The sequence below is a fragment of the Hippocampus zosterae genome, chromosome 5 (assembly GCF_025434085.1).
Source record: "Hippocampus zosterae strain Florida chromosome 5, ASM2543408v3, whole genome shotgun sequence".
NCBI classification, from domain to species: domain Eukaryota; kingdom Metazoa; phylum Chordata; class Actinopteri; order Syngnathiformes; family Syngnathidae; genus Hippocampus; species Hippocampus zosterae.
Window position 1 is genome coordinate 1,133,319 of NC_067455.1, and position 16,264 is coordinate 1,149,582.

The 16,264-nt window shown below is 48.1% G+C and overlaps 2 protein-coding genes and 1 long non-coding RNA gene across 4 annotated transcripts in view; 2 read left to right on the forward strand and 1 right to left on the reverse strand.

The window, feature by feature from the left end:
- The window catches only part of LOC127601005 (upstream stimulatory factor 2-like), a 231,061-nt gene that overhangs the window by 79,813 nt on the left and 134,984 nt on the right, over positions 1 to 16,264 (reverse strand). The gene's annotated exons all lie outside the window — the stretch shown is intronic.
- On the forward strand, positions 3,009 to 10,183 carry LOC127601200 (HEPACAM family member 2-like). The gene is made up of 8 exons (XM_052066264.1): positions 3,009 to 3,337; positions 5,736 to 6,071; positions 7,202 to 7,465; positions 7,601 to 7,888; positions 9,073 to 9,221; positions 9,333 to 9,391; positions 9,512 to 9,909; positions 9,984 to 10,183. Exons 1-8 carry the CDS (start codon positions 3,295 to 3,297, stop codon positions 10,181 to 10,183), a joined length of 1,737 nt encoding a protein of 578 aa, XP_051922224.1. The 5' UTR covers positions 3,009 to 3,294.
- LOC127601047 (uncharacterized) lies at positions 10,528 to 12,345 on the forward strand. The gene is made up of 2 exons (XR_007962478.1): positions 10,528 to 10,865; positions 10,980 to 12,345. It is a non-coding gene; the product is annotated as an uncharacterized LOC127601047 (long non-coding RNA).

Here is a 16,264-nt window from a genome sequence, read left to right on the forward strand (position 1 = left end):
AAATGATTTGTTTTTTTAATGCGGGGGGGAGGCTTGACCTAAAATGATTTGTTTTTTTAATGCGGGGGGGGGGGGCTTGACCTAAAATGATTTGTTTTTTTTAAATGCAGGGGGGCTTGACCTAAAATTTGTTTTTTTAATGGAGGGGGGGGGGGCTTGAGCGGTTCCATTGATTTACTTACTCATCTTGTCAGACCAATGTCATCTTCCTGTTCTATGGTTAGCATCACAATGACGTGAGAAAGAGTTGATCATGATCCGTGAGGCAAACGTTCCGAATCAATGCAGTGGGGGGGGGGGCAAATTAAGTGCACTTCTGACCGAGTGTCCAGAACACAGGACAATAGCCAACATGAGCAAAACAAGTCATACATCACTCACATGGCAGCAGCACCAGCAGCAGCGGCAGCAGCAGCGTGGCAGCTCTCCAGCACAGGAAGTCCAGCGGAGCCATGGCGCCACCTGCCGTTGGACGCACAACACGAGCAGATATCAACGTACGCCATCGCCGCATTCCTTCCATCTATTCTAAAAATCAACCAATCGCAGCTGATTTGGAATGAAACGCCGACTACGCCGTCTCTCTTCTCGGCCGTGTTGTGAGCAGAAGCGGTACGGGCATGCGAGTCAACAAACGGACTGACTCCCTTTCAAAGTTGCGATTTCTCGCACGGCTTTCCCTTTGGACAAGAGTTTTCGCAAAGCCGTGAAAGCCGAATGGACTTTGGCGCCCGGCGCGAGCTTCAAAGCGCCCTCACAAATCGGGAGGCCGTCGGTCTCCTTCGTGCCGGCGGAGTTAAGATAAAGCTTTGGAGCTCCGGAGCGCCATGCCTCCGAATGGACCCACCTTCCCAAAAGGTCGCTTCCTGCCGCCCCCGCGAAGATGACCGCGGTCCAAGATCTCAGCGCATAGCCAGAAACGTCGCGCGGAGCCGAGCTGGTGAAATAGTGACCGGGGGGGAGGGGTGGCCAGGCGTCGCCTTGTTCCTCTGGTTTCCTTCGTTTCCTGACTCCGCCTCTCTTTCCTGTTCCAGCGCGGGCTTCCTGCGGCCTCCGCCGAGACATCCCCATTGTTAAGGCCGGCCGGCGTTCTTCCCCAAGAGCCGCTGCGTCAAAATCGGTTAAGATTCCCGTTCGATGAGCGATTGAGCGAGCTTTGGGCCAAATTTCAAGTCTTGCGATTTTCTTCCCGCAAGGGACGGACGGCCGATTCGCTACCGCCGTTGAGGCGGAACATTCACTGGTGAGGAACGACATCTGGAGCCCACGGGCTGTCTCTCTTTGTTTGCTTCGACGATTCCTTTGCGATCGTCGATGGATCACACCTCAAAGTCCAGAGCGAGGCCTTGGTGTGAAATTTCAAGACGCCGCATCATCTAAAACGAATGCTCTCAATAGCTTGGAGCCCGGGGTGACTCCAAATGTCACCGCGGCATCCTCAGGAACGGGAAAGCGGCGACAATGCCGCTGGCTTGCAAGCGCCAAAATACTCTTGAGTGCGCTTCCCGAGCGGGAACAAGACATATTGTCTCCGCTTCTGAATTATAGCCGGGAAAGCCAAACAAAAAAAAGCCTAGCATGCATTACCCCCCCCCCCCCCCCTGTGTGTGCGTATTCCCTTGGGAATAACGCGCAGACGCGAGGAGCGAGCGTTTTTGTCAACCTCCTTCCCGTCGGGGGAGCGCGAGGCGTGATGACATCACTTATCGACGGGGGGGGGGGGGGGGGGCAAACAAAGCAGCCACAATTATGATGATTATTCCAAAAGCGCTTGGCTCCTTGCAGAGTTTTCATCAACAATGGCGCGGCTTTCGCTCCCACCGAGCGCCATTATTGCTGCTTTCAACCAGCAGGGGGCACCGATGCACACAAGCTCGGCGCATTGGACGCTGGCCTGGGGGTGTGCGTGTTGAACACCCGGTTTGGGTCAACGAGGCCGCGCGCGAAGCATGGCAACCCCCCAACCCCCCCCCCCCCCAAAAAAAACACGGAACCCGCTGTGAGAGAAATTTCAAGACAGTCGCACTTTTCAGCATTTTGGGCGGATCAAATCGTCCCATTTTTGGCTCCACGTTTCGCTGGAGAAATTTCAAGCCAGCCAGACTTTGTGTTTGGACCAGCGATCTTCCAGCGTAGCTGAAATAATCACATTTCAACAAGGACGTGAAAACCCTGTCCAAACGTTAGATTGAATGGCGGCAGCGCCGTCACCTTGAGGCCATTTTGTTCAAATCAAATAATCACCATTTTTTTTTTTTTTGTATCGGTTAGAACGCTGTGAGAAATTTCAAGTGTGGCAGATTGTGCTCCCGAAACACGCGTCAACTATTCATCGGCACTCGGAGATGAAAGAATCACACAGTGGCGACACGCGCGACTGGAACAAAAGATCACTTGCAACAAAGCTTTGAATGAAAAATGCAACTTGTCCTTTGCCTCCATTCGGCTGGAGGGGGGTCGGGGGGGGGGGGGGTAGCAACAAAAAAAAAAAGAAAGAAGAAAAATCAAATCAGACAGCGGTGTACCTGCCTCCCGCTTGCCATGTACTCCATGTTTATCATTAAATCAAGGCGACACACGTTGAAGGGCATCGCAGAAAGCCAAGCAAAACAAGGCCAGAGAGTCTGGCTGCCTTTTAATAATTGAACGGCTTCTTCCTTTGACCTTGCTCCTCTCACATAATGCCTCAGCCGGCTGGCAGCAAGCGTTTGGGAAGAAGGCGATTAAGAGGCACCGCTGCCTACGGTGCAGCTTTGCGGCAGACAAATTGTTTGTTCGCTCACTTTTTTTCCTCTCTTTTTTTTTGCCCAACCATATGGCTCGGCGCTCGGATCGTTTCCCGCTCGCTCAAATATTGTTGCAGCGTTGGAAATGGTGAGCTTGACTTATAATCAAGCCATGAAATTCACCTTTAAAGTCAAGTCAACATGGCCGCCACGTCAGCGCATCGCTTAGCCGATCCCGAGTTTTAGGGTGCTGGCCCTTTAAGAGAACAGGTGTCTCAGTGACAGAGGGGCGGGGCGAACAACCCGGAAGTTGACATCACTAGCCCAACACCCCGAAACTCGGCGTGACTTGAATCACGTATCAAAATGCCCAGGAAGATAGCATGCGCCGGTAAGTTAATAATAAACTGATTGCCTCCACAAAGGAGGGATCGTCTGTTTGTTTTAATAGCACATAGGCGGAAGTTAGAAACTTACAGCATTAATTCCTTTTGGGATGCATCATTGCCGCGGGCATTTTTGCTGATGAAAAAGTCCACTTTGTCCACCGGGCGTCTTGACTGGCGACATGAGACTACTTGTGGTCTACTTGGTTGGGCTCTCACTGGCAGGTAAAAACAAATAACCACAAAAAAACACCCACACTGTCTTTATGCCCCAGCTTTCAAAAATAGCCCCCAAATGGCCTCCGACTCGGCGACGTGAGAAAAAAAACAAAACGAGCTGCGTGGTATTTCAAACAGACCGCAAAGTTGCCTTTCCTTTCATTTGTCTTCCTCCTCAACCCGCGCAACCGCATTCCTGTCGTGACGCCTTCAACGCCTCATCCCATCCTCGTAAATCTAAAATATCATCGTCAAGATCGTGATTGTTTACCAATTTGAACTGCGTTGAGCTCGTTAATCGTTTCAAATGTTGTCTATTGATAACGGAGTGTCCCCGTTGATCCGGCGGAAGAAGACGTGATTTAAATGTTAATATGAGGCCCAGCGATATCTGCCTTCACTCATCGAAACGCGCAACAGTGAACGCAACACGTCAGGACGGGCCGTTGCCAAAATAAACAGAACGAGAGTGTTTTTCCAAGTCATTGTAAAAATGTTGGTGTGCTAAATTAATGTTAAGATGAATCAATACAACACATTATAAAATACGAACAACAAGAGACTTGTTTACTCAAATCAAAAGTGTTTATTAGGGGTCAAGTCAAGTCAAGTCAACAGTATTTATAGAGCACTTTCAAACAGCCATCGCTGCATACAAAGTGCTGTACATGGAGCGATTTAACATATACAATAAACAGTAAGACGAATCAGTAATAAGTAATAAGTAATAAGGCGGTAGAAAGCACCAAGCAGTAAAATCAAGAGCAAATCTAAGTCATGCTGAGTCAAACGCCAAAGAATACAAGTGAGTTTTGAGGAGGGCTTTAAAGATGGGCAGCGAGGAGGCTTGCCGAATGTTCAGTGGGAGGTCATTCCAGAGAGATGGACCAGCAACAGAAAAGGCTCGATCCCCTCTGAGCCTCAGTTTAGTTCTTGGTACGTCTAGCAAAGACTGGTCCACAGACCTGAGGCGCCGGGCAGGGGTGTAGGGGCGTATGAGCTCAGAGAGGTAAGGTGGCGCGAGATTATTCAGAGATTTTTGGGTGAGATGTTTATTAAGGAGAGACTTCAATTTGCGGAATATCGTTTGTACAATGTCGTTATGACACTTTTGTGAACTGAATTCTGGATTTTTTTTACTCGATTGTTGTAACACGCCTATATTAGTAGCGAGACATTCATTTTTGTGATATTACTCTTCATAACAAATATGCCCCCTCCCTCCCCTTTTGTTCCAAAAATGAATATATCTGTTGGGAATACATACTAATGCATTGACGGTAATCATGAATTTAAATGTAGTCACTTTACTTGTGGTCCGTTTGGCTAACTCCATATATCATCAGATATATCGTATAAATATAGTTTGTGTCGTTTATTTCACAAATCAATGCAGTATTTGCGGTCAAGGAAAAAAAAGACAGAAAACTACATACATGATTCAAATAATAAGATTGCTAGCTCACTCGCACGGGAAAGAAAAAAAAGCACAATCAAAACCGAGCATCAGAGATATCCGCATGTTTGCATTGCATGGAAGTGGCCCTTTGGAAATGAGGTGCTGGTAATTTGAAATCACATTTCAATTTGCTGCCCGTCCGCGGCCCGCCGTTCATGCAGGAGAAATCATCATTCAAGTAATAATTTCTGACATTCTCCTTTAATCGAATAGTCATTTTCCCCCCGCTGCCTATTGAAAATTGATTTGGCAAAATGGCGATTGAGCCCCGCGTGTGGTCTGAGGACATCTGTTTTAGCTCCCCCCCCCCCTAATCGAGCTTCTTTGAAATAATAAATAATGGCGAGTCATTAACCTGGCTATGAAAACAGGAAGTCATTGGACTTTGGAGTCCTTCCCGAATGTGAACGGCGCGTCTTCTTTGTACGCGACTTTGTGTTCATACACACTCGTCTATTGACGTGCTGTGTGGACATGGCTCGCGTGTGACAATCATACAACTAGGTCAGGATAATTGCCGCAGTCATTCATTTTGTTTCTGCTTGTCTCATTATGGAGGGAAAAAAAAGAAAAAGTCAGTTCCAGGGTCAAAATGTGACCAGCGTAAAAAAATAAGTCGCATCATAACGCAGTACCAGCAATGCAGGGCGCGTCTCATTTTCATTCTTGAAAAGAACAACAAAGTGACGCTGCAAAAAGTCAAATGCACCCAGATGACATTTCATGACGAATGTGATGGCTCTTCTTCTTGCACAAAAGAAAAAAAACAAACAACAACAGGACTGGCAATAATCCCCAGTCAAATCCCCGCACGGCTACCCGCACCTGTAACATACGCGTCATAAGTCAGGCATTTGCTCCACTCTGTGCACTGCTTCTGAAATCATCCGCAAGATAAGTTTGGAGTCACTAAACCAAGTCTCCACCGTCATATTTGCCTTCCAGTCCCGGTGCGCGCGCAGGACCAGATCCAGATCCAATTCCAGACCGACCCGGTCCTGGTGCTTAGCGGCGGCGAGATCCAGTTGACGGTGCTGACCGTGCCGGACGTGCTCTCCATGACGTGGCTGTACGAGGGTGTGACGCTGGGCCTGTTTGTCGGCGGCTCCCCCGAAATCAACGACGTGGCTCAGTTCCGCGGCCGCCTCGCCATCACGTCCACTCGGCTGAGCATCGCGAGCGCCCGGCTGGGGGACGCCGGCACCTACGCGGTGGAGGTGGTCCCGCTCGCCTCCACGGGCCTGACGCCAAACTCCAGATCGGTGCCTCTCAGGGTTTTTGGTAAGTGCAGAATATTTCGCATGTAGTTTTATTTCTTGTTTGAACAAGAGATGGACGCGGTTTCAAAAATAGTTTTGCTTTAGCTCGAGTTCATGATATCGACTGGATACTATTATTAGTCACAAAACATGCAATTATTATATTTCATGATGCCTAACGTAGAATGAAATATTGCCAATGTGGTCGTTAATGAGCGATTTTATTGAAAGGCGCCTTGCAGAACACTTGAGGACGTCAAAAGATGTCAACAAACTAAAAATACTGGCATCGGTATCGGCATGATGCCGGCCTTATTTCAAGGTATCCGATATTCCGATGCCGATACCAGCCTCTGATACTTGCGGTAATTAATAAATAAATAAACAAACAAATAAATAGATGAATGAATGAATGGATAAATAAAAATTAAATTTAAATAAATTAATAAATAAATAAATTAAATTAGAAAAAAAATAAATAAAATAATAAATCTGATATCAAATTATTCTAACTTGCGGCCGTTCGACGCATCGGCGACTCCTCATTTGTGCCAGAATGATGTCATTCAGTTACTTGGAATTTTGTTCGACTTGTATCGCTGAGAACTCAACAGTGAATCCTCAGTCTGGGGGAAAAAAAAAAAAAGTCGTGTTGAACATTCCTAAGAAAAATACCATATTTGAAAATGATGAAAACATTGTAAAAAAATATATTTTATGAAATTAAACAAATCGCTTTGTTACAACTGCAGCTGTTGTGAAAGCGCAAAATAAATTATTAATAATATTAATTAATAATAAATAAATTTCTTATTAATTTTAATAATACATAATATAATATATAACTAAATAATAATACATTAAATTTAATAATAAAAGTAATTTATTATTAAATTGATTTAATAAATAAATAAATAAATAAATAAATAAATAAAATTGTGTTGTATTGCAGGATATCATCTCCAGGCCACGCCCCTTAGCATCAACAAATACTGCGTATGTTACTTATAGGTGTAAAAATATATCCGGTATGTAAGCGTGCTTGTATGTTCATATAAGTATGTGTGTGTGTGTGTGTGTGTGTGTGTGTGTGTGTGTGTACTCTAAATGTATCCTATTCCGTATCCCTCACGATGAACGTTTGTTGAACAGACGGCGTGTCCGGGGTGGCGCTCTCCGTGCCTTCGGTGGCGACGGAAGGAGGGAACATCACGCTGACGTGCACCTCGGGTGGCACGGAGCTCACCTTCCAGTGGGGTAAGGACGGCGCCGCCATCGCGGAAGACGGCAGGATCACCGTCGCCGCTGGATCGCTGGTCATCAACCCGGGTCGGCGCGGCGACGCCGGCGATTACACCTGCACCGTCAGCAACCCAGTCAGCGCGCTCGCCGCCACGCGCAGTCTCACCGTCTTCTGTGGGTTTTCATGACTTGACTTGTGTTGCGGCGCAACTCCCCCCGCCCCCCCCCCCCCCGTTTCTACTTTTTTCATGTTATGATTTTTTTTCTTGGCCGTGTCCGGTATCCCCCCCCCCCCCCCCCCCCCAACAGATGGACCCGACACCCCAGTCCTGACCAAGGACGCCCCCAAAGACTGCGTGGGCAGCGCCGACGTTTTGGCGGGCCAGACCTTGCGTCTCAACTGCCTGTCGGACTCGCTGCCCCCCGCCCTCTTCACGTGGCGACGCGACGGCGAGCCGGTGGCGTCGGCGCAGCCCGACAGCGGCGCGCTCAGCGTACGGACGTCGTCCGCGGACGACAGCGGAAGCTACTCGTGCACCGCCCGCAACTCTGTCACGGGCGGCGAATCGGAGCGGGCCACCGACGTGTCCGTGGAAAGTGAGTTATGACCGACCGACCCCCCCCCCGACCCCCTGACCTTCCCCGTATCCGTCTTCATGACAACAGAAGGACACGACGCACCCCAGCAGATTGATCTGGCGGGAATGTGGGCAAAGTCATTCGGTGACGCTTCCGTCTTTTTCTCCCCCCCCCCCCCTTTGTTATCTGTTCTCTTTGGCCTCATTAATTTTGTGTTACCACTGCCAAGCGCAAAGGGCAAACCTGTTTTTTTTTTGTTTTGTTTTTTTTCCCGGCTCAAAAATCACCACAACTAATTTCCGCAAAACTTGAAACTTGCCATTTAATATCCGCAAGGTCCATTTGAAACAATAAAAATGCAGCAGAATGATTCAACTCAAGGAGATTTCCGCAGCACTCGAAAACAACGACAAAAAAAAAATAAAAAATCATACAACAAACAAATGAATGACAAAGACAGTCGAGAGCACAAATACAATCAAAGTAAAAATCATGTCAAAAGCCAAAGACTAAAAATGAGTTTGAAGACAAGTTTGAAAGAGAGGCAGCGGCGGCGGAAAACACTGCATCCCCCGTCTAGTCCGCAGACCCGAGGCAGTTCCGTGAGGTAAGGTGGGGCGGGGCCGTGTCAAGATTTGAAAACAAACAAATAGAACCTTCCAAAGAACCGTAGGAAAGGATGCCAGAATCGTACAAGTGCCAGTCAAGAGGTGGCGAGCAGCATTCTGGACCCACTGGAGAACCTTGGTGGAGGACCGGCTGGAAAAAAAAAAAATGTTGAAACATTCACTTGTAAAAAAAAATAATAATAATTTGACAGCTCTTTTTCCACAAAAGGTGTAAAAACGAATAAAGAAGGTGAGCTCAAAGTCAAATGAAGAGAAGAAAATTCCAACTTTACTGTAACAGTTTTTCCTCTCATATCCCAATCTAAAAAACAAAAAAAATCAATAAAAAAAAAGGAAAATTTGATGAAAATCAAGTTATAATTCTACGCGATAAAATCAGGTGTTGCAAATTCATTTTTGGGCCATGGTGGTTCCTTTTTCCTGTCCGAAATGAGCAAGTTGGACCTCTGGGGGACAAAAAAAAGTGTTTCGGACGTGTGCGGACCCACCAAATCACCGTTGCGAGCTCGCCTTGGGGCCCAGCAGCGATTTGACCTTTTTTTTTTTTTTTTTTTCTCCTCCTTTGTATTTCAGACCTTTGTTTGGACGTCGGCGAGGTGGTGGGCATCGTGATCGGCAGCTTGCTGCTGCTGCTCATCCTGGTGCTGCTCGTCGTGCTGCTGGTGTGTCTCGTGCTCAGGAGACGCTGTAAGCGGCCTTTGGATTCGCTTCCCAATGACTTTGTGAGATTCGGGAAAGCAAACGTTTGCCGACAAAAAGGATTCTCTGACTGGACTTGAGATGTGTTTTTATGCTCCAATCAATTGATTGGATTTGCACTCGTTTCGTTCCAGCGCGACAACGGCGGGGAGAAGAAGCCGTCACGGTCCGGAAGAACCGCGCCGATCCTCCGGTAAGCCGACGGCCACGCGATCGGTTCTTGATTCGAACGCGGCATTGAAAGCGAAGCCGCCTCCCTCATTTTTTCTCTTGCCGCCATTAAGCCTGCAGATCCCCGCGCCACCCTCGCAAGGGAGCTGCCCCCAGGTCCCGACCCCCCCGTCTTTGGATCCGTCGACGCCGCCCAGCGTCGGAAACCCCCCGACCTGCGGCCACCGCAGGCGAACGGCTGGCGGCAAAACGCCCTCGTCGAGGCCACGCGCGACGCGGCCTCCTACCCGCTCGACGGCGTCGACAACCCGACGTTGGCGCGGCGGACCGATTCCAACATCGTCATCCGGACCGAAGGCGACGGCCGGCCGGCGGGAGTCCGGCTGAGCCTGACGCAGGCCTCCCAGCGGAACGCGCAGATGCCCACCATTCACGTCAACCTCAACTCCTTCCCTCAGCCGGAAGCCGCTCAGGCTGCCCGTCGAGTCACGGAGGCGGGGCGGTCCAGTCCCAGGATGCAAGGCGGGCCGGCACCCCGAAGTGCGTTGGCGAGTCTTGGGGCTCAGCCTGGGCTCATCCCGACAGCGTCCGCGCACTCCCACCCCGCTCGGCAGGACGCCAAGACACAGACTTACCAACGAGAAGTCGGCGCCACACCCCCCCGTCAGCAGATGCCGTGGGATCTTCTGAGGGGGACGCCGGCGTATCCCGGCGGGACCCTTCAGAGGGGACCGACCTCCGAAACTACAGACTACACCAACCGACCACCTTTGGCGGCAAGTCAAACACAGCCACCGGGGCGAAATCCTTTTAGGGATGATGCGGCTCGGGAAGGCCGGGCGAGGAGCCGCTCGGCTGACTTTTGGGACTCGCGCGCTCTGAGGGTGCCGCAGCTCGAGCCCGCCAGCCGCTCGCGCGGAAGTGAGCCGACGCAAAGGGGCGGAGGCGGGCAAGACTCTAGGGGTGCGGCTGCTTCCCAAGCCGCTTCCAGTCGGGAAACCGCGCCCGGCGGCAACCCTTTCGTAAGCCAGGAGACGCCTTTCGCACCAAGTCAGCCGTTTAGTCCGGATGAGCGAGCTCTGGCCGATCCCAACCACCTCCCCCGGATGCAGGTGGTCCAGCGGCAGGGGGCGGCGCCGGCCCAGGCGCAAAGCCGAGCAGCCCCGGCCCCGGACCGACCACAAGCGAGCGCTCTTACCCAGGCAGCGCTTCAGTCCCACACCGAGAGTGCCCGCACCTTCCAGAACCGGAGTCAACAAACCCAAGCGGCCCTGCTTCACCCCGGATCCCGGGCTCAAGCGACCTCGGCGCCTGCGGGACCGCGAGCGCCCACCCCTCCGCCCGTGATCCCGCTCAGTCGCTTCCAGAGCCTTCCCAGGGCCGGCGGCCATCACAAGTCCGATCGGCACCGCTCGGGGCACGCCGGGCGCGGCCACGCCGGCGCCCGAGGCCACGCCGCTCACCGGCACGCTGCCCACGACGCCCACGCGCGGCAGGTGAGTTGTTTTGAAGCGCAGCGCTGCCCGTCGTCCGTGGCCATTCTTCCCCCCCTTTGTCTTCTTGCTCTCGCCGCTTGTTGCGTGTCAACAGTGAAGCGTTTGTGTCCCCAGCGTCAGACTCACCGAGGGAGGCCCAGGTGATGACGGACGTCGGCGGACTCGACTTGCACTCGGCCTGGTCTCCACGCTCAGGCGAGCAGCTGACAAATGTGTGTCGGACAAAAAGGCCCAAACCGACGCCGCTGCTGCGACAAAGCTTCTCATCGCGTCTCCCAAGATTCTCCTTCAGGCGGACCAATTCGGCCGTCGTGATCCATCCTTTAAATACGAGCAAACGTAGCGCGGCGCGGCGGCTAGCCTCGCCATTCGACTGACTGTGGAATGGACTGTCTGTCGGAACGGAAGAAAAAAGGCGGAGACTTTTTTTTGTTTTTGTTTTGACGGCGTTTTGCAGAAATGCCTTTCTCCTGTTTTCTGGTTGGCTGAGGTTAGCAGAGGTTGCATGATCCCTCCCCTCGCTTCTAATTGGCTAGAACGGCCTGCTCGAGGTTCGAGTGCCGTCTGCGTCATCCCAAGACGGATGTTCTCTTTTCTCACCTGACCCCTTGTTGTGCTTGCGCCGTTTCTGGAAATGACTTTCCTCTGCTGTCCAATTGGCTAAAATATGCTTATTGTCCCAAATGTTGATTTTTTTTGTTTGTTTTTGTTTTTTGTTTGTTTTTGGAATGTTTTTGTGCTTACTGTCATGTTATTTTCAAGTGTTTTTGACGAGCGGCTTGACGGGTCTGGCTTGGCCTTTCCTCAAGTCGCCGCCTTCTGATTGGCTAAACTAACCTGTTCCTGGTAATAGCTACATCTGGCGAAGCCCCCCCCCCCTGACCCCCGCCCCCATTTTATTTTATATTGTTACATTTTTAAGAATCCCTCAAGTGACTTTTTTTGGGAGGGGGGGGGGCTTTTCCATGCCTGACTTCCGACGTCTGCTACAGTCGTTCAATGGTGCCGCTTTTGAGACCATGCCAAGTTGAATGTACAATGCCCATTTATTTTGCGCCTTCTGTTTACGGATGCTCGTGGCGACGCTTCTCAATTAAGAGGATCGGCCTCCACGGAGCCGCGCAAGCGCCGCTCGGCTAACCGTGACGGGGATCCCACAACTGGACGAGTGCTTCTTATTGACAGGCTTTTATGCGACTCGAATGAGTCGGGGAAGTCACGGCGCCCGCGCACAAGCGAGGTCGGCACAAAGCGACGAGCCCGGCTGGAAGGGGGCCAATTTATGCGCCGGGGTCATCAACGCCGAGGAATGTCATGAGCACTTTTTGTATTTCTTGATTGGGAGGTTTGCTGACTCAGGGATGTGCTTTCCAAGGTTTTATTGAGCTCTTTGTTTTGTGATGCCGAGACTAAACTTGAACATTTGGACGTGCCAAAGGTAACTGAACGCGACGACATCATAAAAGTCTGTTCACACCATTGACAATTTGGTCTTTTTTGAATTAATAGCAGCTCAGATTGTGACTGCTTGACCCAGAGCGTGCCGAGTTTCAATGGAAAACGTCTCCAGCTCTTGCTGTCGTGAATACCGACTTTTTAGTCTTTGTTGGACCGAAAGCACCGCTGATTTGAAGCACTTTCCAAGTCAAAGGAAAGCTTCTAAAATCAATAAAAATTAACCTGTGGTGTTAATTTCATTTGTGTACGGGCCGAATAAAACGACCATGCCAAACATGGACCAATAAAACCCGTCCATGTATAGTAAGGCGTTTTTTGCCCCAACAAGTAAGACATTTTTAGCCCCCCCAAAAAACGACCATGTGTCGTAAAGCTCGTTTAGCCGGAAAAAAACGACCATGATTAATAAAAAAACACAACTACCCATCTCTATGTGGTGCTTTGGCTCAGAGGTAGAGTAATGGAGTGCCATACTAGAGGTTGATTGTTCAATCCCTGTTTGTTGCAACTGTCTACTTTTTAACCACCATATACAACTTATTTGAGAAAAAACACAAAACAACCCAAAGGTTCATTGTGTTGGATTGCTCAGTGGTAGAAAGCTGAAGTCCCAAACCCAGCAGTTGGGTGTTCAATGCCCAGTGTTTGCAAAAAGGTCACGTCTTTAACCACCATTTGCAGCTTTATTGAAGACAACACCAAAAAAAAAACGACCATGTATAGTAAGGCGTTTTTGACCCGAAAAAAACGACCATGTATAGTAAAGCATTTTTAGCCGAAAAAAACGACCATGCAAAGTAAGGCGTTTTTAGCTAAAAAAAAACGACCATGTATAGTAAGTCGTTTTTAGCCGAAAAAAACGACCATGTATAGTAAGCCGTTTTGGGCCGAAAAAAACGACCATGTATAGTAAGTCGTTTTTAGCTAAAAAAACGACCATGTATAGTAAGTCGTTTTTAGCCAACAAAAAAAACGACCATGTATAGTAAGGCGTTTTTAGCCCGAAAAAACTACCATGTATAGTAAGGCATTTTGAGCCGAAAAAAAACGACCATGTATAGTAAGGCGTTTTTTGGCCCAAAAAAACGACCATGTATAGTAAGGCGTTTTTAGTCGAAAAAAAACGACCATGTATAGTAAGGCGTTTTTTGGCCCAAAAAAACGACCATGTATAGTAAGGCGTTTTTAGTCGAAAAAAAACGACAATGTATAGTAAGGCGTTTTTAGCCCCAAAAAAACGACCATGTATAGTAAGTCGTTTTTAGCCGAAAAAAACGACCATGTATAGTAAGGCGTTTTTAGCCCCCAAAAAATGACCATGTATAGTAAGGCGTTTTTTGCCCGAAAAAAACGACCATGTATAGTAAGCCGTTTTGGGCCGAAAAAAACGACCATGTATAGTAAGGCGTTTTTAGCTAAAAAAACGACCATGTATAGTAAGTCGTTTTTAGGCAACAAAAAAAACGACCATGTATAGTAAGGCGTTTTTAGCCCGAAAAAACTACCACGTATAGTAAGGCATTTTGAGCCGAAAAAAACCGACCATGTATAGTAAGGCGTTTTTTGGCCCAAAAAACCGACCATGTATAGTAAGGCGTTTTTAGTCGAAAAAAAACGACAATGTATAGTAAGGCGTTTTTAGCCCCAAAAAAACGACCATGTATAGTAAGGCGTTTTTAGCCCGAAAAAACTACCATGTATAGTAAGGCATATTGAGCCGAAAAAAACCGACCATGTATAGTAAGGCGTTTTTTGGCCCAAAAAAACGACCATGTATAGTAAGGCGTTTTTTGTCGAAAAAAACTACCATGTATAGTAAGGCGTTTTTAGCTAAAAAAACGACCATGTATAGTAAGGCGTTTTTTTGCCCGAAAAAAACGACCATGTAGGTGTTTTTAGCCGGAAAAAAACGACCATGTATAGTAAGGCGTTTTTAGCCGAAAAAAAACGACCATGTATAGTAAGGCGTTTTTAGCTAAAAAAACGACCATGTATAGTAAGCCGTTTTGGCCTGAAAAAAACGACCATGTGTAGTAAGGCGTATCTAGGCGAAAAAAACTGACCATGTTTCGTAAAGCGTTTTTAGCCCCAAAAAAACGACCATGTATCGTAAGGCGTTTTTAGCTAAAAAAACGACCATGTATAGTAAGTCGTTTTTAGGCAACAAAAAAAACGACCATGTATAGTAAGGCGTTTTTAGTCGAAAAAAAACGACAATGTATAGTAAGGCGTTTTTAGCCCCAAAAAAACGACCATGTATAGTAAGGCGTTTTTAGCCCGAAAAAACTACCATGTATAGTAAGGCATATTGAGCCGAAAAAAACCGACCATGTATAGTAAGGCGTTTTTTGGCCCAAAAAAACGACCATGTATAGTAAGGCGTTTTTTGTCGAAAAAAACTACCATGTATAGTAAGGCGTTTTTAGCTAAAAAAACGACCATGTATAGTAAGGCGTTTTTTTGCCCGAAAAAAACGACCATGTAGGTGTTTTTAGCCGGAAAAAAACCGACCATGTATAGTAAGGCGTTTTTAGCCGAAAAAAAACGACCATGTATAGTAAGGCGTTTTTAGCTAAAAAAACGACCATGTATAGTAAGCCGTTTTGGCCTGAAAAAAACGACCATGTGTAGTAAGGCGTATCTAGGCGAAAAAAACTGACCATGTTTCGTAAAGCGTTTTTAGCCCCAAAAAAACGACCATGTATCGTAAGGCGTTTTTAGCTAAAAAAACGTAGTAAAGTATAGGTCTTTTTCTGCCCAAAACGCCTTCCATGGTCGTTTTTTTGGGGGCTAAAAATACCTTACTATACATGGTCGTTTTTTGGGGGGGGCTAAAAACGCCTTACTATACATGGTCGTTTTTTTTACGGGTCAAAAACGCCTTACTATACATGGTCGTTTTTTTTTCGGCTAAAAACGTCTTACTACACATGGTCGTTTTTTTTACGGGTCAAAAACGCCTTACTATACATGGTCGTTTTTTTCGGCCCAAAACGGCTTACTATACATGGTCGTTTTTTTTAGCTAAAAACGCCTTACTATATATACATGGGCGGTTTTTTTTTCGGGCTAAAAACGCCTTACTATACATAGTCGTTTTTTTGGGCCAAAAAACGCCTTACTATACATGGTCGTTTTTTAAGCTAAAAACGACTTACTATACATGGTCGTTTTTTTTTTGGGCTAAAAACGCCTTACTATACATGGTCGTTTTTTTAGCTAAAAACGCCTTACTATACATGGTCGTTTTTTTAGCTAAAAACGACTTACTATACATGGTCGGTTTTTTTCGGCTAAAAACGCCTTACTATACATGGACGAACACCCCCCCCACCACATAGAACACCCCCCCCCCCAACCTTTACTTGAGCCAGTATCGGCCAAGCCCCTCTTAGCCCCGGGAGAGAAAAAAAATGGTGTAACCAACCGTGCCTGATCTCGCTGCGCTATCGATTTGCCGGAATTATTTCCCAGTCGCCTCCCGCCTTGATAACCTGGACCACAATTTTTTTCAAAATTCTGTACGAGCCTCGTTTATGCAGACGTTACCAATGACTGGTTCACCCTCCCCCACCAAAGAGCTTTACATGTGCAAACGGAAGACAATTTTGGTCATTGAAGGTGTCAGAACAAGCGTCCATTTCGACACCTGTGCACGACTTAAAAAAACAAAAACGTTTGGACTTTATGGCTCTGCAGCTGACTCCATTTTGTGACCTTGAATTTCCCGCTTTGGCCGAAAGGCGCGTTTGGAAGGGAACGGAAGGGCCTTCCATGCGGCGGGGGTGTCCTTGAGCAGGACGCCGACTCCCCAACGGGTCATAACCGCAAAGAGCTCCAGACTGGAGTGTCTCAAAATGGAAACCATGCGCGGCGGAAACTGCCACAAGGGGGAGCCGCGCAAGGTTATGCATCGATTGCTCGCAGCTTGGATTCCTCCG

Excerpts from the sequence above, each read along its gene's own strand:
- LOC127601200 (XM_052066264.1), top strand. The coding sequence starts at position 3,295 with ATGAGACTACTTGTGGTCTACTTGGTTGGGCTCTCACTGGCAG. Across the intron at positions 3,338-5,735 it reads GGTTGGGCTCTCACTGGCAG|TCCCGGTGCGCGCGCAGGAC; the intron begins GTAAAAACAAAT and ends TTTGCCTTCCAG. Across the intron at positions 9,392-9,511 it reads AGAACCGCGCCGATCCTCCG|GGAGCTGCCCCCAGGTCCCG; the intron begins GTAAGCCGACGG and ends CACCCTCGCAAG.